Source organism: Myotis daubentonii, chromosome 21 (genome assembly GCF_963259705.1).
Source record: "Myotis daubentonii chromosome 21, mMyoDau2.1, whole genome shotgun sequence".
Lineage (NCBI taxonomy): Eukaryota > Metazoa > Chordata > Mammalia > Chiroptera > Vespertilionidae > Myotis > Myotis daubentonii.
In genome coordinates, this window is record NC_081860.1 from 9,070,886 (window position 1) to 9,087,288 (window position 16,403).

The 16,403-nt window shown below is 53.6% G+C and overlaps 2 protein-coding genes across 6 annotated transcripts in view; one reads left to right on the top strand and one right to left on the bottom strand.

Annotated features, from left to right (window-relative positions):
* HOMER2 (homer scaffold protein 2) overlaps positions 1–16,403 on the top strand; it is a 117,975-nt gene that overhangs the window by 79,371 nt on the left and 22,201 nt on the right. For 4 of the 5 annotated variants that reach the window (XM_059678032.1, XM_059678033.1, XM_059678030.1 and 1 more), the window contains one exon: positions 6,647–6,803. The exons of the other annotated variant lie outside the window; for it this stretch is intronic. In XM_059678032.1, the coding sequence (XP_059534015.1) occupies positions 6,647–6,803 (157 nt within the window). The remainder of the gene's footprint in view (positions 1–6,646; positions 6,804–16,403) is intronic. 5 annotated transcript variants of the gene reach the window in all.
* Positions 1–16,403, bottom strand: part of PDE8A (phosphodiesterase 8A) — a 412,152-nt gene that overhangs the window by 42,589 nt on the left and 353,160 nt on the right. The gene's annotated exons all lie outside the window — the stretch shown is intronic.

Consider the following 16,403-nt stretch of genomic DNA (forward strand, 5'->3'; position numbering starts at 1 on the left):
TCCTTTCATTCTTTTATTTTTCTCTCTCATGAATGTCTTGTTCTTTGGAAGCTTGTTTAGACCAAGTTCATGGCGTTTGAGGTTTCTTCCATGGGGATAGGCGCTCACGTTTTGAATAATGAGAATTATATGTCCCAGGGGGGCATCAGGATTCCAGAGATGCTTAGGTGGGGCGAGGCCAAAGAAAGGTTGGGGACCACTGATCTAGAGAGAGGGCGGAGGAGCCGGGTGAGCCCATGCTTTTGGTGCCTTGTGACAGGGGCTCAGTGCAGGGCCTGTGTCCTCAGACCACAAATCAGGTGTCCCAAGATGGTAAGGCAGGACTTGAAGGACTAATAGCAACTCTCTGACCAAACAAGGGGGAAGGACATTCCAGACCCAGGGGAGGGCACGTGCATGGTCATGTGGAAACACAGGTGAGGTGGAAGTGCCAGGAGGAGAGCAGCAGAGCCCATCTGGCGAGGGGGCAGGACCAGGTGGTCGGGGGCCTGGGGGTCCTCCTGATGCACCTGGAGCTGGGGATGGAGGCCCCCAAAGCCTTGGCAGCAGGGTGGGCAGTGCCTCCCCCGTCGGGGCCGGGGGAGCCCTTCCCCTGGGCGCTGTGCGAACGGTGGTCGGAGCGGGAGGTGTTCAAGACTCAAGGCCGAGACACTACCGAGGGCATCTTAGGCGACTTGGGGGCACTGTCTCAATGGCTGTAAAATTTATGAATGATTTGTTTTCATTCGAACCAAGTAGAAGTAGGAATGGTAAGAATCGTGAGCTTTTACAGGCGCATAGCAGACAAAGTCTGGAGCTGAGCATCCCAAGTGAGGGGTCCTTAGAAATGAACGCATTATTTTTCTTGAAAAAAGTAGTCACGCCGGTTCTTTGAAGAATCATTTCACGTGGAGCCAGAATTCGGGCTAAGCCAGAGGGGTCCCTCTGCTGAGTTGGTTTTCATATTCCAAACATACGTTGCACAGGGTGTCTAATTATTCTTGAGGACAATTACTGTCAGGTTCCAAAATGTGTTCAGTGAGCAGCAATTGGTGTTTATTCAGCTCTAAAAAGCCCGGGAACAGTCGGTGACATTGTCTGCCTGAAAACACGTTGCCATCCGGAAACATCTGCCTTCTATTTAAAGCGCCGAAGGGGGAACGCGAGTCTATTTGAAACAGACGCCCCGAGCCTCGAACACCAAAGGGAGGAGGATAAATCGGGTGTGAAAGGGGGTCTCTGTTCTCTGACGCGCACTCTCTCCAGCTTTCCCCCGGCCGGGCGGGAAAGGTGGCCTCCTGGGTCGGAGAGTTCTGCTTCTCTTGGATTTTTCTATTTATACCGATTGGCACACGTACGGGAGCTGACGTCTGTGTCCTAGTTCCATCTCTTCTCCTTTCTCGGGTGAGGCAGGGTGCCCTGTCAGAGTTGGGGGTCTGCTTTCCTGAATTTGGTGGTGAGTTTTGTGGAGAGCTCTGATTTCGCCCGTGAAGATGTAGAGGTGTGTTCAGGTTGCCTGAGGCCATTGTGACCCTACTTTTCGATGTGGACGAGGCCACCCATTCACAGCCCTGTTGGAGGATTAAGTGAGAATGTATATACCCTGCTTGGTGTATTACTAACTTCTATGAAGGTCCACGTCTTAGTCATCTATTGCTGTGCAATGAGCTGCCACAAACTTAGCAGCTTCAGGGAAAGCACATTTCCGCAGGCCAGGCGTCCAGGCCAGGCTTAGCTGGGTCCTTGGATTCGGAGTCTCTGACAAGGCGTCATCAGGTTGTTATCCAGGGCTGGGGTCTCAGCTGAAGGCTCAGCTGTGGAGAGACCCACTGCTAAGCTTCCAGGCGGTTGCTGGCACAATTCCAGCCCTCTTGTGGCTTTATTTTCATTTTAATCTTTTTAATCCTCGCCCGAGGATATTTTTTTCCATAGATTTTTAGAAAGCGTGGAAGCAAGAGGAAGAGAGAGGGAGAAAAACACCGATGTGCGAGAGACACATCGATTGGTTGCCTCCTGTATGCACCACCAACCAGGTGCTTGCAACCGAGGTACATGCCCTTGACTGGAATTGAACCCGGGACCCTTCAGGCTGCAGGCTGAGGCTCTCTAGCCACAGAGCCAAACCGGCGAGGACTCGAGTGGTTTTAGATGAAGGGCCACAGTTCCGCTCTGGCTGTTGCCTGGAGGCCGCCCTCCGTTCCTGCCACGTGGGCCTGCCCACCCTGGCAGCTGGCTTCATCAACGCCAGCGAGAGAGACCCCATGGAGAGACTTTGCTAGCAAGACGGAAGTCACCGTCCCACGTAACTTGCTTGTACAGGGACATCCCATCTCCTTTGCCATATTCTCTTGTTTCAAAGCAAATCACAGGTCCTACCCCTGCTCGGAGGGTGGGGGGGGCGGGTGTACATGAGGTGAGTACCAGGAGGTGGGATCATTGGGAGACACATCAGAAGCTGCCAGGCCCTAACCGGTTTGTCTCAGTGGATGGAGTGTCGGCCTGTAGACTGAAGGGTCCCAGGTTCGATTCTGGCCAAGGGCACATGCCCGGGTTGCAGGCTCGATCCCCAGTAGGGGGACGTGCAGGAGGCAGCCGATCAGCGATTCCCTCTCATCATTGATGTTTCTATCTCTCTCTCCCTCTCCCTTCCTCTCTGAAATCAATAGAAATATATTAAAAACAAAAAAAAGAAGCTGCCAGGTACAGACCCTTATTTCAGGGAGAGAGAACAGCATCATGATTAAGCGGGACGCTGTCCAGGCCACTTGCACTGACTTCAAAATCTCAGATCTGCCCACCTGCCCCTCACTCCCTGTGTCACCCAAGCCAGGTCCTGGCCTCTCCGCAGCTGTACGGCTTCCCCTTAGGATCACTGGGACCCGAGTGAGAGATCCCCTGTAAAGCCTGGCAGAATGCTGCGTCGTCAGTAAATATTAGCTTCTGGCTTTTCTTTTTATCATTTGTGTATTTTGGGGCTTTTCTTTAAACACCATCCGGTTTTTTGAATTTCAGAAGATTGAAATAGAACATCCCGGTGGCTTCAGACTTGGTCCTGCGTGTGGAAATCCCAGTCCTGTGGGTAGTTTCCTGGGCACCGAGCTGCTGCCAGGCTGGCTGTGCAGGTGCTGAGGACTGAGGGGCACCGCCATGGTGTCCCCGCTGGACGATGGGGCCGGCGGGAGTCCCTGCCGCCCCCCTCCCAGGTCTCGGTGCCTCTCTCCACCCGGCAGCAGCCACTGTCCCTGCAGAGGCCTGGCCACGGTGACCAGGGCTGTGGCCACCGAGCATGCGGCCAGCTGTGCCCTCCCAAGAAATGCCGTTTCTGGTTGGGGTCCCCAGGGCAACCCATCAGGTCCTCCCCAGAGCTGAGCCGGCGGATTTGGAGATGGGCCCTTCTTTTTTAAAAATTCTTTATTTTTTAAATATATTTTTATTGACTTCAGAGAAGAAGGGAGAGGGAGAGAGAGATAGAAACATCAATGATGAGAGAATCATTGATCGGCTGCCTCCTGCATGCCCCCCACTGGGAATGGAGCCCACAGCCCCGGGCCTGTGCCCTTGACTGGAATCGAACCCGGACCCTTCAGTCCACAGGTCGATGCTTTAGCCACTGAGCCAGCGGTTCTCAACCTCTGGGTCGCGACCCCTTTGGGGATGGAACGACCCTTTCACAGGGGTCGCCTGAGACCATCCTGCATATCAGACATTTACATGACGATTCATCACAGCAGCAACATGACAGTGATGAAGTAGCCACGAAAATAATGTTATGGTTGGGTCACAACATGAGGAACTGTATTTAAAGGGCCAGAAGGTTGAGAACCGCTGCACTGAGCCAAACCAGCCAGGGCAAGATGGGCCCTTCTTGTCTGCATGCTCACCTCGGCCGGAATCCTGCCAGGCAGACGACTTGCTGAGTTCGCTTGTCCCTGATCAGAAAGCCCTGCCGTCTTTTCTTGTCTCCCTGTCCCTTCTCCTCTGTCCCTCTCTGCCTTTGCTTTCTTCGCTTGCTCGCTCCTGTGGGCTTCAGGGACATGGACTGTTTGAGGAAGGTCACTGCTTGCCCCCACCCCCAAGCTGCCCTCTTTCCTGACCAGAGCACCCCTGCCTCCCCTGTCCCCCCACCCCCCCATCCTTCGCACCCAAAGATCCTGGAGAGGTGCTGGCTGTACCTGTCACTTCTTCCATTATTTTCTAGATCTTCTGATACTGACTAGTGTGAGGGTCTCCCCAGCTTCTTTGAGGATAAAAACCTCCTGGAAGTCCTGTGAAGCGTAAGCTACTCAGTCCCCTGCCCTGGAGAGCCAGGTCCCTGGGGGCGGGCTGGGGCCGGGACACTCGTACTTGTAGGTGTAGTGCCCCCGCTAATTGCCGTCGGAGGGCTAAGGTGCTGCAACCCAGACCCGATCTCTCTCCCTGGGTGTGGAGGGCACGGGGGGAGGCAGGGTTTTAGCACAATTCAGTCCCTTTCAAAACCCCTCCCCACCGCCCCCTCCTCTCCCATGTGCCGGAGAATCCCACGTGATCAAGCGTTTTCCCTCTGCGGTGGGGAACGTAGACGAGTAGCAAAATACGCGGCAGCACAGCTGGGCCCCCAGATGTCAGCTTGCCCACGTGGGCTGGGCTGGGAGGGCTGTGTTCACGCGCACGCGCCCCCCAGGCTGCCCTCGGAGCCGCTGCGGCAGCTGCAGGGGGAATATTCCTGCTGTGTCTGCAGCGCTCAGCCTGTGCTGGAGGGTGTCGGGTTAGGGTTGAGTGAGTGGGTGCTGTTGGCAGTCCACATTCCCAGAGGCACTTCTCCTGCCCCCAGGACCTGGAAGGAAAGATCCAGGGGCGAGGAACGCTGGTCCCCGCGCTCTGGAAAGCAGGCCTCGCGGAGCAGCTGCGTTGAGGGGGCACAAGGAGAACGGTCACGCCAACAAGGGGCCCTGCGTTTCTCTGCACCCGCGGTTGGTGGATGCCGCCCATATTCCTGGTGGGGTTCAGGGCCCCTTGCAGGATGCGCAGAGGGCGCCTGGCTCCCCTGGGAAAGTTTCCTTAGAAAGAGCTTCGTTCCCAGTAACCAGCCTTCTAGTCACCACGCTTCGGAGGCCACTTTGCCTAAAACCACCCCATCTGGAGTCCCTTTTGATTTTTTTTTTTTAATATATATTTTATTGGTTTTTTACAGAGAAGAAGGGAGAGGGATAGAGAGTTAGGAACATCGATGAGAGAGAAACATGGATCAGCTGCCTCCTGCACACCCCCCACTGGGGATGTGCCCGCAACCCAGGTACATGCCCTTGACCGGAATCGAACCTGGGACCCTTCACTCTGCAGGCCGACGCTCCATCCACTGAGCCAAACCAGCTAGGGCTGATTTTTTTTTTTTTTTTTGTCTTCCTTTGGGTGCCCTTTTATGTCATCTCTTTCGACATTGTAAGGATTTAAAAAATTAATTTGTCTAACTTACTGTTGGATTTAATTTTTACCTCTAACGAGTACTTATGAACTCTGTAGCATTTGCATGAAGGATGGGATGGTTTTTACACTCTGGTGGCAATCCCGCCCCACCCCCCCCCCCTCCCTGCACTCCCCCCCATTTTATCTTATTTTCAACACTTAAAAGGATTTTTTGAGCCAGTTTGCCTGAAGATCCTTTTTTCCAAAGATAAGTATTTTGTAGTGAGTCTGTTTCATTTTGTTACTTTGTAAATAGAAATTTAGCCCTGGCCGGTTTGGCTCACTGGATAGAGCGTCAGCCTGTGGACTCAAGGGTCTCAGGTTCGATTCCGGCCAAGGGCATTTACCTTGGTTGCAGGCTCATCCCCAGTGGGGGCTGTGCAGGAGGCAGCTGATCGATGCTTCTCTCTCATCGATGTTTCTAGCTCTCTATCCCTCTCCCTTCCTCTGTGTAAAAAATCAATAAAATATATTTTAAAAATAAATAAATAAATAGAAATTTAAAATATGAAACAGTGAAATCTATTACAATTTTTATACATCTGCCTTCTCTCTTAATGCTCTTTGTCAAGATCTAACTAATTCTCCACTCAACAGAAAAATAGATAATGAGCTAACAGTTAATAATCACATGAAGAATTGACAGGTGTGTGGAATGAAAAAGCAGCAATATAGAGGCAAGAATAGCCAAAGAGAAAGATTTGATGAATTTTACATAAAACTCAAAGGGTCTATAAGTTGGAAACATAAAACTTAAAGGCTTGGCCCATTATGAATGAATGCATCATTCACAAAATGCTTTGGATTTGAGAAGTACTTAACAGAAATAGAATATGAGGTTACAAATGGTTAGCAAAATCCTAACATTAGTGCAGAATCTCCCATAATGAATTTGTTGCAAATTCCTGAAAATGCCAACAGGATGTCAGGGAAAAAAAAATAGGACAGTTGGCGGGGTGCAGAAACTCTCACTGGACAAGGAGTTGCATTTTAAGCAAATGGATTATTATGCCAGTTGCCCACAGCCCCTGGGTGTTAAGTTTCCGTAAGGACTTCTCTGGTGTCTTCTCCCCTCTCTTCCCTTTTCTTATTTTAATTGTCCTCATGCATATGTATCTTTCCCTATAAGCGATTAAAATCTTGGGGAACAGTAGTGGCTTATAAATAATAAATTATACATAAAGTCACGCGCCATCAATTCACGCGCCCGTCTCTCGTCTTGCAGAGAACAGCCCATATTCACCACACGCGCGCACGTCTTCCAGATTGACCCCAACACCAAGAAGAACTGGGTGCCTGCGAGCAAGCAGGCCGTCACCGTCTCCTACTTCTACGATGTCATCAGGAACAGCTACCGGATCATCAGTGTGGATGGAGCCAAGGTACCACCCCGCCGGCTGATTTTAACATTCACAGTCACGTATGTTTCACCTAAAGCAGTGGTTCTCAACCTTCCTAATGCCGCGACCCTTTCATACAGTTCCTCATGTGGTGGTGACCCCCAACCATAAAGTTATTTTCGTTGCTACTGCATAACTGTCATTTTGCTACTGTTATGAATCGTCATGTAAATATCTGATAGGCAGGATATATTTTCATTGTTACAAATTGAACATAATTAAAGCATAGTGATTAATCACAAAAACAGCATGTAATTATATATGTGTTTTCCGATGGTCTTAGGCGACCCCTGTGAAAGGGTCGTTCGACCCCCAAAGGGGTCGCGACCCACAGGTTGAGAACCGCTGATCGAAAGCTAGGTGATGGATTTGGAAAGTGGAGGGAAAGGATGCACTCCAAATCCTGCCACCTTCACACAGGTGTTATTGTGATAATGTCTTATAATCACATATCCTGCTTTTTTTTTTTTCTCATTTAAAATTACGGCAAATGGAGAAAAAAGATTTCCCTGTTACCACTTGTCTTTATAACTCGCATTTTGATGCCCGTGTAATCATTCCACCAACACTCTATAATGTCCTTAATCTCTCCCTTTATGATTAGATATTTAAGTGGCTTCCAGTTTTTTACTACTATCGATAATGAGCGTCTTCATGCAACCAGTGTCCTCATTTGATCATTGAACAGACCTACTGCTTTCTTTTGGACATTTCCTTAGGATAGATTCCTGGAAGTAATATATTAACACTTTATAGCTCTTTTTTTAAATATATTTTTTATTGTTGATACTATTACCGATATCCCCCATTTCCTTCCCTCTTTCCCCCCTCCTCCCAGCCCTTCCCCCCAACCTTCAGGTCTTTATTTCCGTGTCGATGGGCTATACATGTAGGTATAGAAGTTCTTTGGTTTATCTCGTCTCGTCCCCAACCCGACCTGTCAGTCTATTCCATCCCTCCCTGCTTCGGATCTTATTTTGTTGGTCAGTCCATTTTGTTCATGCGGTTCCACAAATGAGTGAGATCATGTGATATTTGTCTTTCTCAGTTTGGCTTATTTCACTCAGCGTAATGTTTTCTAGGTCCCTCCATGCTGTCCCAAAGGGTAAGGGACCCCTCTTTTTCACAGCTGCATAGTATTCCACAGTGTAAATGTCCCACAGCTTTTTTATCCACTCATCTACTGCTGGGCACTGGGGCTGTTTCCAAATCTTAGCTATTGTACATAACGCTGCTAGGAACATAGGGGTGCATACATCCTTTCTGATCGGTGTTTTGGGGTTTTTAGGATATATTCCCAGAAGGGGGATCGCTGGGTCAAACAGCAGTTTCACTTTTAATTTTTTGAGGAAACTCCATACTGTTCTCCACAGTGGCTGCACCGGTCTGCATTCCCACTGGCAGTGCACGAGGGTTCCCTTTTCTCCGCATCCTCACCAGCACTTGTTGTTCGTTGATTTGTTGATGATAGCCATTCTGACAGGTGTGAGGTGATAACTCATTGTGGTTTTAATTTGCATTTCTCTGGTGATTAGTGACTTTGAACATTTTTTCATGTGTCTCTTGGCCATTGGTATGTCCTCTTTGGAGAAATGTCTATTCAACATGTTATAGCTCTTCATGGATGTTGCTAGCTTGCTCCCCGAAGAGGCCTGTCTTCCAGCATGTCTGAGGATGCCACCCTTGCCAGCGCTGGGTATCATACCTGGTCTGGTGTTGGTGTTCTTAGGCACAGGAGTTGATTTTATTTTTTTTTTAATATATTTTATTGATTTTTTACAGAGAGGAAGGGAGAGAGATAGAGAGTCAGAAACATCGATGAGAGAGAAACATCGATCAGCTGCCTCCTGCACATCTCCCACTGGGGATATGCCCGCAACCCAGGTACATGCCCTTGACCGGAATCGAACCCGGGACCCCTCAGTCCGCAGGCCGACGCTCTATCCACTGAGCCAAACCGGTTTCGGCAGGAGTTGATTTTAATACGTAGTTTGAAATATTTCTTGAAATACATTTTTTTCCTGGTTACTTTCATTATTCTGCTCTCTGCCTTGATATTTTTGCCACATTATATGGAAGCAGAATAAAAAGGGAGAGCAGTAGAAGTATCACCAGATTTGCAAAAGAAAAAACTGTCCTGATGCTTTATCATCTGTTTTCATCCTGCTGGACATTCTTACGTGGATTATCTGCTGTCGCCTGAAATGAAATGTATCTGAAGCTGAATTGCCCTCTAAACCACCTCTTCATCTCCATTTCTCAATCACTTCGACTGAAAAAAAGAAAAGAAAGAAGGTTGGAAGAAAGAAAGGAAAAGAAAGAGCCTGGGGTTGGCTGGTTTGGCTCAATGGACAGAGGGTCGGCCCGTGGACTGAAGGGTCCTGGGTTCAATTCTAGTCACGGGCACGTACCTCGGTTGCAGGCTCCAGCCCCTGCCCCGGGCCCGGGCCCTGGTGCGGCGTGCAGGAGGCAACCCACCGATGTGTCTCTCACATCAATGTTTCTCTCTGTCTCTCCCCATTCCCTTCCACTCTCTCTAAAATCAACGAGGAAATATCCTCAGGTGAGGATTAACAAAGCAAAACAAAGAAATGAAAGAGCCTAAAGTCATTCCCTTTTGAATCGGTCAGAGCAATTTTCTGTGTCTCACATTCATGCCTGATGCTTTGTTTCAAGGCCATAACTCTTTTCCTGGAACAGTTTTGCTCAGAGCTTTGCATAGGCTCCGGACTGGCCTCCTCTCCCACCTGCAGTCCATCCTGCCCGCGGCCTCCAGGCCAGCACTCCCAGACAGTCGGCAGCAGGGGGCTGGAGGCTGGGAGTAGAATGGGGCCTGCTCATTGGCTCCGCCCGCCTCAACCTCAACCGTGGACCAGAAGGCTCTGAAAGCCCCCACTGGAAGGCCAGCCCCTTCCACCTCCAAGGAAAGGCATGAGAGCCTGCTGGTGCCTCCGGGTCTCTCTTTTTATAAAATATATTTTATTGCCGGAACCGGTTTGGCTCAGTGGATAGAGCGTCGGCCTGTGGACTGAAGGGTCCCGGGTTCGATTCCCGTCAGGGGCGTGTACCTGGGTTGCAGGCACATCCCCAGTAGGAGATGTGCAGGAGGCGGCTGATTGATGTTTCTCTCTCATCGATGTTTCTAACTCTCTATCTCTCTCCCTTCCTCTCTGTAAAAAATCAATAAAATATATTAAAAATATATATATATATATATTATTTATTTCAGAGAGGGAGAGGGAGAGAGAGAGAAACATCAATGATGAGAGAGAATCACTGCCTCCTGCATGCCCCCCCGGGGACCGAGCCCACATCATGCGCCCTGACCAGGAATCCAACTGTGACCTCCTGGCTCGTGGGTTGACACTCAACCACTGAGCCACACCAGCCGGGCTGATCTCTTGATGAGGCTCCTGTTTTAAGGCAAAATTCTCCCCTCAGCCTGTGTTCTCTGGGCCTCCTCTTAGATAAAGGCGGCTTAGATTAAGGCAGCTCGGCCCGGGGATACGCTCTCGTCCTCCCAGTTGCCACAACCCTTCCTCCTCGGTGGCAGGAAGGGAGCCTCGAGTCCTCACTTTACAGCTGAGGTCAGGGAGAGGCGGTGCCCGGCCTGGCAGGCTGCTGCCTGTGCCCAGGTCCTTCAGGCCGCAGCCGGCGTCCCCGGCTGGCAGGGGAGCCTCCTGGCACCGCGTCGTGCAGGCCACGCGTCGTCGGGTAGAAACAGCTGGTCCGGCCAGCGTGCCCACGGAGACGCAGGAACTGGTGCTCCCGTCTAAGCAGGCAGGACGGCAAGACGGGGCCGGGTTCTGGTGAGCGTGCAGGATGCCTGAAAGGGCCTGGCACGCGGCAGGCAGCACGTGTGTGTTGGATTGAATGTCTGAAAGCTGCCTTTGTTTTTTTTCTTCTGGGAGAGATGGTGATACCACAGGTGTATCGTGTCGCCACGTCCCCGCTCTGGGCTTCAGAGCCGGAGTCTCCGGACTCCGCCAGGATGTCCCGATAGGGTTGGTGAGTCAGGCCCCCCCCCCCCCCCCCCCCGGCTTCCCTTTATCTATCGATTCTGTCACTTCATCCGCCATCCGTCAGGCGGCTTTGCACTGTCAGTTGAGTTATCCGAGGATAGATGGGGCTCTAAGATAAAGCTGCTTTCTTAGAGGAAGTGCTTCAGTCCTGTTAGCTGGGCTTTCAGTAATCTGTCAAAGTGTCAGCCACTGCACCGCACGGCTCTGCGGGTCCCGAAGGCCGTGACAGCGTGCTGGGTCCCGGCCAGACGCGTCAGCTGCGAGAAATCAGAGGGGTGTAGGGAGGTGGGCTGACCCCTCGCCGCAGAATGGGGCTAATTTAGACTCAGTGTGGGGGATCCGTCAAGTCACGGAGTCACCTAAAAAGTGGGCATTGGAAACCCCGGCCATGGGGGCGCCCTGGGATTCAGAGAGGGAGCCCGCGGCTCTCCGACCACCCCTCCTATGGCACCTGCCGCCTGCCCTTCCCAGAGCCCCCCCACCCCCCCAGAGTTCCTGCCTGACCACCAGGCACACGACCACGACGGGGCCGCCTTCTGCAAAAGGGAATATTTTCTGTGGGAGCAAAGGCCCAGGTGGGAAGGTGGGGACGGGTGGGCCTTGGTCATTTAATGACTGTGGCTGCCACTTGGGGCCAAGGATGGGGAGCGAGGGCCCTGCCCTGAGGACGGGAGCAGAGCACCAGACGGTGGTCCCCACGCCACCTCCGCCCGCTGGGCCTTTCTGTAAAACCAGCAGCCTGGGCCCAGATCGGACCCTGTGCCTGCAGCGGCTGCAAGCTCAGCCGGGGTACGGAGAGTGGAGAGGAGCCCAGGATGGTGACCCCGCAGCGTGGTAGCAGCTGTTACTGTCTAGTATCCACGGCCTCCCCCTCCCCACCCACGACCAAGTTCCCAACCCCCCAGCCCCTCCGCCCTGCCTGCATAAGCCAGCCGGGCCTCTTTCCTTCCCCGGGACTGGAATAGGGGGCGGTGTCCCCAGTGATGCGTTGACAGGGCTCTTGTCTGCTGCCCTCGGCCACCCCCTGGCCCCCCCAGTGCCACATCGGGACAACACACTCTGTTTTAGGCCTGTGATCCCCAAATGTTGATCTGAACTGAGATGACAGATGCTTCTAGCCTTTGGGGCTGTGTCCTGAGCCTCGGGCTGCACCTCTGCCTTGGGCAGGTCTGGGGCCCAGGTCCTGCCGCTCCCTGTCGGCCCGGCCCCATCAGGCCCATGACCTGGCGCCTCTGCCTGCTGCTCCTGGGCCAGCTGCCCCCCCCCCCAAAGGTAAGAGGCCGGCAGGGAAGCTGCCCCACCATCCAAGTGGAAGTTGCTGGTGTGGAAGGGACTTGGAGGTCGTTGTGAGCAAAGGTCACAGCACACTGAGCCGCTGAGTCAGCCACAGGTAGCCCGCAGGGCACAGGCCCGTGCGGGGGGGGGGGGGGGGGGGGGGGGACGACGACACGGGGCAGCCAGCGGCTCCAGCAGCTGTCGCTGAAAACAGGGTACGGCAGGCTCCTCGCTCGGTCCAGCCCCGCGCCGTGTTTACTGGGGGAAGGATGCGTGAAGGTCTCTCCTTCCCCAGAGAGCACTTGCGCGGCTCATCATGGGGCGAATCTGGGCTCAGACCCGTCGTTCATTCTTCCTGAAACGCTGAGAGGCTGCTTCTCCTCAGAGACACCGTTCCACGAGTCAGTCCCAGCTGCTGCTGGAGACACGGCGTGCGGCTGCCCCATCACCGCCCTCTCTGAGGCCCCGGGAGCAGGCCTGGCTGGTCTTTGGAGTCCCAGCCCCCAGCCGGCGTGGGCAATGCCACAGCGTGAGTGGGTGGGCAGTTAGGTGATGAGGGCAAGCTGGCCGCGTGCTCCCCGGGCCTGTGCCAGCTGTGCCGTGTCCACAGGAGGACAGTGGGCAGCGGTAGGGCCACTGCCTAGAGCAGCGGTTCTCAACCTGTGGGTCGCGACCCCTTTGGGGGTCGAACGACCCTTTCACAGGGGTCCCCTACGACCATCGGAAAACACATATATAAGTACATATTGTTTTTGTGATGAATCACGATGCTTTAGCTATGTTCTATTTGTAACAATGAAATTGGGGGTCACCACAACATGGGGAACTATATTAAAGGGTCGCAGCAGCACCAACAGCCATGCGTGCGATCCACGGCGGGTTTGAAGGGCTCCGTTTCCAGAGCGTGTGGTCACCGAGCCGTCGGCCCTCGATCTCACGGTGCTGCTGGCGCTCGCACAGGCCGGGTCAGTCATCGCATCCTCGGGAGCCGCGGCTGCGCCCGTGCACAAGGCTGGCCTGGAGCAGGCGTTTCTTGCGGGAGCTCTGGACGGCGCCGCCGCCCGTGGCTCTCGTTATTTATAGGATCACAGGAACCGTATTGGGAGAGACCTTCGAGGTCACCCGTTCTACCAGGGTTCAGCAATGCCCCGGGCAGCCAGCACTGCCTGGCGGGGACCCTGGGAGGCTCGACGCCTCGGAAATCTGACCTGCGTGGGGTTTTCTTTTGGAAATGCAAAACGGCTTCCAAAATCACCGTCAGCGGTCCCCCCGCCCATCACTACAGTGTCCTCTTCTGGATAAATACAGGCACCTTCTGTTCAGGGAGCAAGCACATGGGAGGTTCTCGGCACACAGTAGGTTTTCAGCGCACGTTGGTTTCTTTCCTTCCCTGACTGTGGCGAGCGGCAAAGGACAGAAGCATCTGTTGGCATCCGCTCTGGAAGCCGGCAGCGTGGCTTCCAACGGCTGCAACAGGGTCCCAGCCTCCTCCGGTGGAAAACATCCAGCTTCCTCCAACTTGCCCCTCCCTGGGCGCGGGAAAGACTTTCCATGAAGAGGAGTGTGGGGAACCTATTTCCCATTTTGTTTTTTAAATATATTTTTGTTGATTTCAGAGAGGAAGGGAGAGGGAGAGAGAGAGAGAAAGCCAAGCCAGCTGGGGCTGGTAGTCATTTTTTAATGAGCCACATCGTCCGTGGCAGCCAATCAGCTTTCTCTTGTAGCAAGAACCGCAGCCACAGACCAGTGTGTAAACCAGGGGTGGGCAAACTTTTTGACTCGAGGGCCACAATGGGTTCTTAAACTGGACCGGAGGGCCAGAACAAAAGCATGGATGGAGTGTTTGTGTGAACTAATATAAATTCAAAGTAAACATCATTACATAAAAGGGTACGGTCTTTTTTTTTTTTTTAGTTTTATTCATTTCAAACGGGCCAGATCCGGCCCGCAGGCCGTAGTTTGCCCACGGCTGGTGTAAACGGATGACTGTGGCCGTGTGCCAATAAAACTTTATTTACAAAAGCAGGCCGCGGGTGCACTTACTTGGCCAGGGGGCTATACTAGTTGGTGGATCCCTGTGCTCGGGAATATATTATTTAGTTTTGGGTGTTTTAGGCTTTTGTGTACGTAGGATGGTCCTGGAGACCTACACCGTATGTCTGCTTTTGTGACTTCCTGTTTATTTTCTTACGTCATGGTAAATGTTCGTGTGATTCAGCCAGGTTGGTGCCTGCAGCCTTGGGTCATGTCCACCGCTGGGCAGTACTGCACTGCATGGACGCATCCCAGCTGGTGCCTTCTGCTGGCGGTGGGCGTGCTTTTTGCAGACACGGCTCCTGTGAACGCCCGCGTCCCTTTGCCCTGCTTTCCCCAGGCGGAGCTTTCTCTCAGGTGTACGCCGAGGTCTGGGATTGCGGGGGGTGGGGAATGTGGCCTTTTCACGTGATCCCAGGAAGCCACATTGGTTTCCGCAGTGGCTTTGCCGTTCTAGGAGCTCCCGTTGCCCCCCATCCTCGCCCGACCCTTCCTTCGTGTCATCAGACATATTCTGAATGTAATGGCATTATAGTTTCACCCTGGCCGGTTTGGCTCAGTGGATAGAGCATCGTCCCAAGGACCGAAAGGCCCCGGGTTCGATTCTGGTGAAGGGCACAGACTTTGGTTGCAGATTCCCCGGGCCTGGTCGGGGTGCGTGCAGGAGGCAACCCCTCGATGTCTCTCGCACGTCGATGTGTGCCTCTGTCTCTCCCTCTCCCTTCTCTCTCTAAAAAATCAGTGGAAAAATATCCTCTGCGAGGATTAACCACAGCAGCAAACAATGGTGATACCGTTTCCACACTCCTAGTGAACTTGAGCTTAGGACTTACGTCCTCGTCCTCTCTGGGCTCGCAGGAGGGGGCCCATGCGCCTGCCAGGAACCAAGCCCCAGGCCCCATCCCCTCACCCCCACCCTCTCCCCTACACACCTGAACAGGCACTCACGCCACAGACCCAGAGCTGACAAAGGGCCTTTCATAGGGGCCCGCTTTCTTCCACCTCCTCATTCATGCCGAGGAGGGCGAAAGTCAGAAACAGGCAGGGCCTCCGAGCAACACTGAAGCACTGAGGGGGCTTCCGGTGCCAGGCAGGGACCGGAGGACAGGGCAGGTTCGTGCCTAGAAGGAGCGGATCTAGAGGAGCTGCCCGTCCAGCTTCGCAGGAGGACTTGTCTCGGTGCCTGAGCCACGCGTGCAGCCCAGGGTGTTCGTGGGAGGCGAAGGGAGAAGGGCCCGGTTGACCGTTTTGGCAGCGTGGTCGCTCCCGCTGTCAGCCGGCCGCTTTGAGAAGGTCAGCGCCCTGGGTTTCCCGGGAGAGCGGCCAGCGGTCGGCTCACTGATTGTAGCGACGGGCGTACTGTGAGGGCGTTGAGGTTGTGGAGTGTAAAGGATCCTGTAGAAGAAAATGATGGCTCTCCTCCCCCTTCTTCCCCCTCCCCCCTTCCCCCAAGGACCTAGGAAGTTCCAAAAGCCCCAGGGCCTTCGGTGAGCTGTCCGAGAGCCAGGGCTTTGCCAGGCCTGCAGGACCCGCCTGGGGGATTGGTTGCAAGAGCAGCCGGTGAGAGGAGCAGGCTGCCTTCGCCTCCTTGGCTGACCTCCAGCGCCTGGGATCCTGTAGGTTGTGTTTGGGAAATGCCTGGGCTCCTTGATGCTGGTGACAGAAGGAGAGGTCGCCGAGCTGACCTAGGACCAAAGCCATCCCCCTGCCCCTGGGAGCAGGCCTGTCCGTAGGGGATGAGCGGGCAGAGGCACTCCCACCGCAACATGCAAGGGGAGCAGGCCTCGGTGGTGCCTGCCCCGTGCAGGTGTGTGGGTGGGTGGGAGGGACATCCTGGGGATGGGGGTGAGGAGGGGGCACCTGGGGACTGAGGGAGGCTCAGTTCTCGTTTTATACACAGCGATGATGCTGCTTAGCAGACGTCCAAGAATCCCTGATTTCCAAGGGCGTTTTTCTGGAGTGTTTCTTAGCGTCTTAGGGCTTCCAAGGATTTCTGTCAGAGGGAGCCTATTCCTGATACTTGATGACGCGTCGGTTCTTTGGCGACTATTTGTTTACCTGTCTCTACCCTCTTCCCGGCCACCTGCAAGGTGAAGAGCAGCAGTTGGGACTCATTCATCTTCGTGTCTGTGCTGGCGGCATGCCTGGCGTGCAGCGGAGCGAGGAAGCGGTGCCGAATGAATGAGTGATCGCCGTGTGCTGGGAGTCCTCCTCCCACCCCTCCTGACTCATCCTCTGCCCTGTTCCCGCC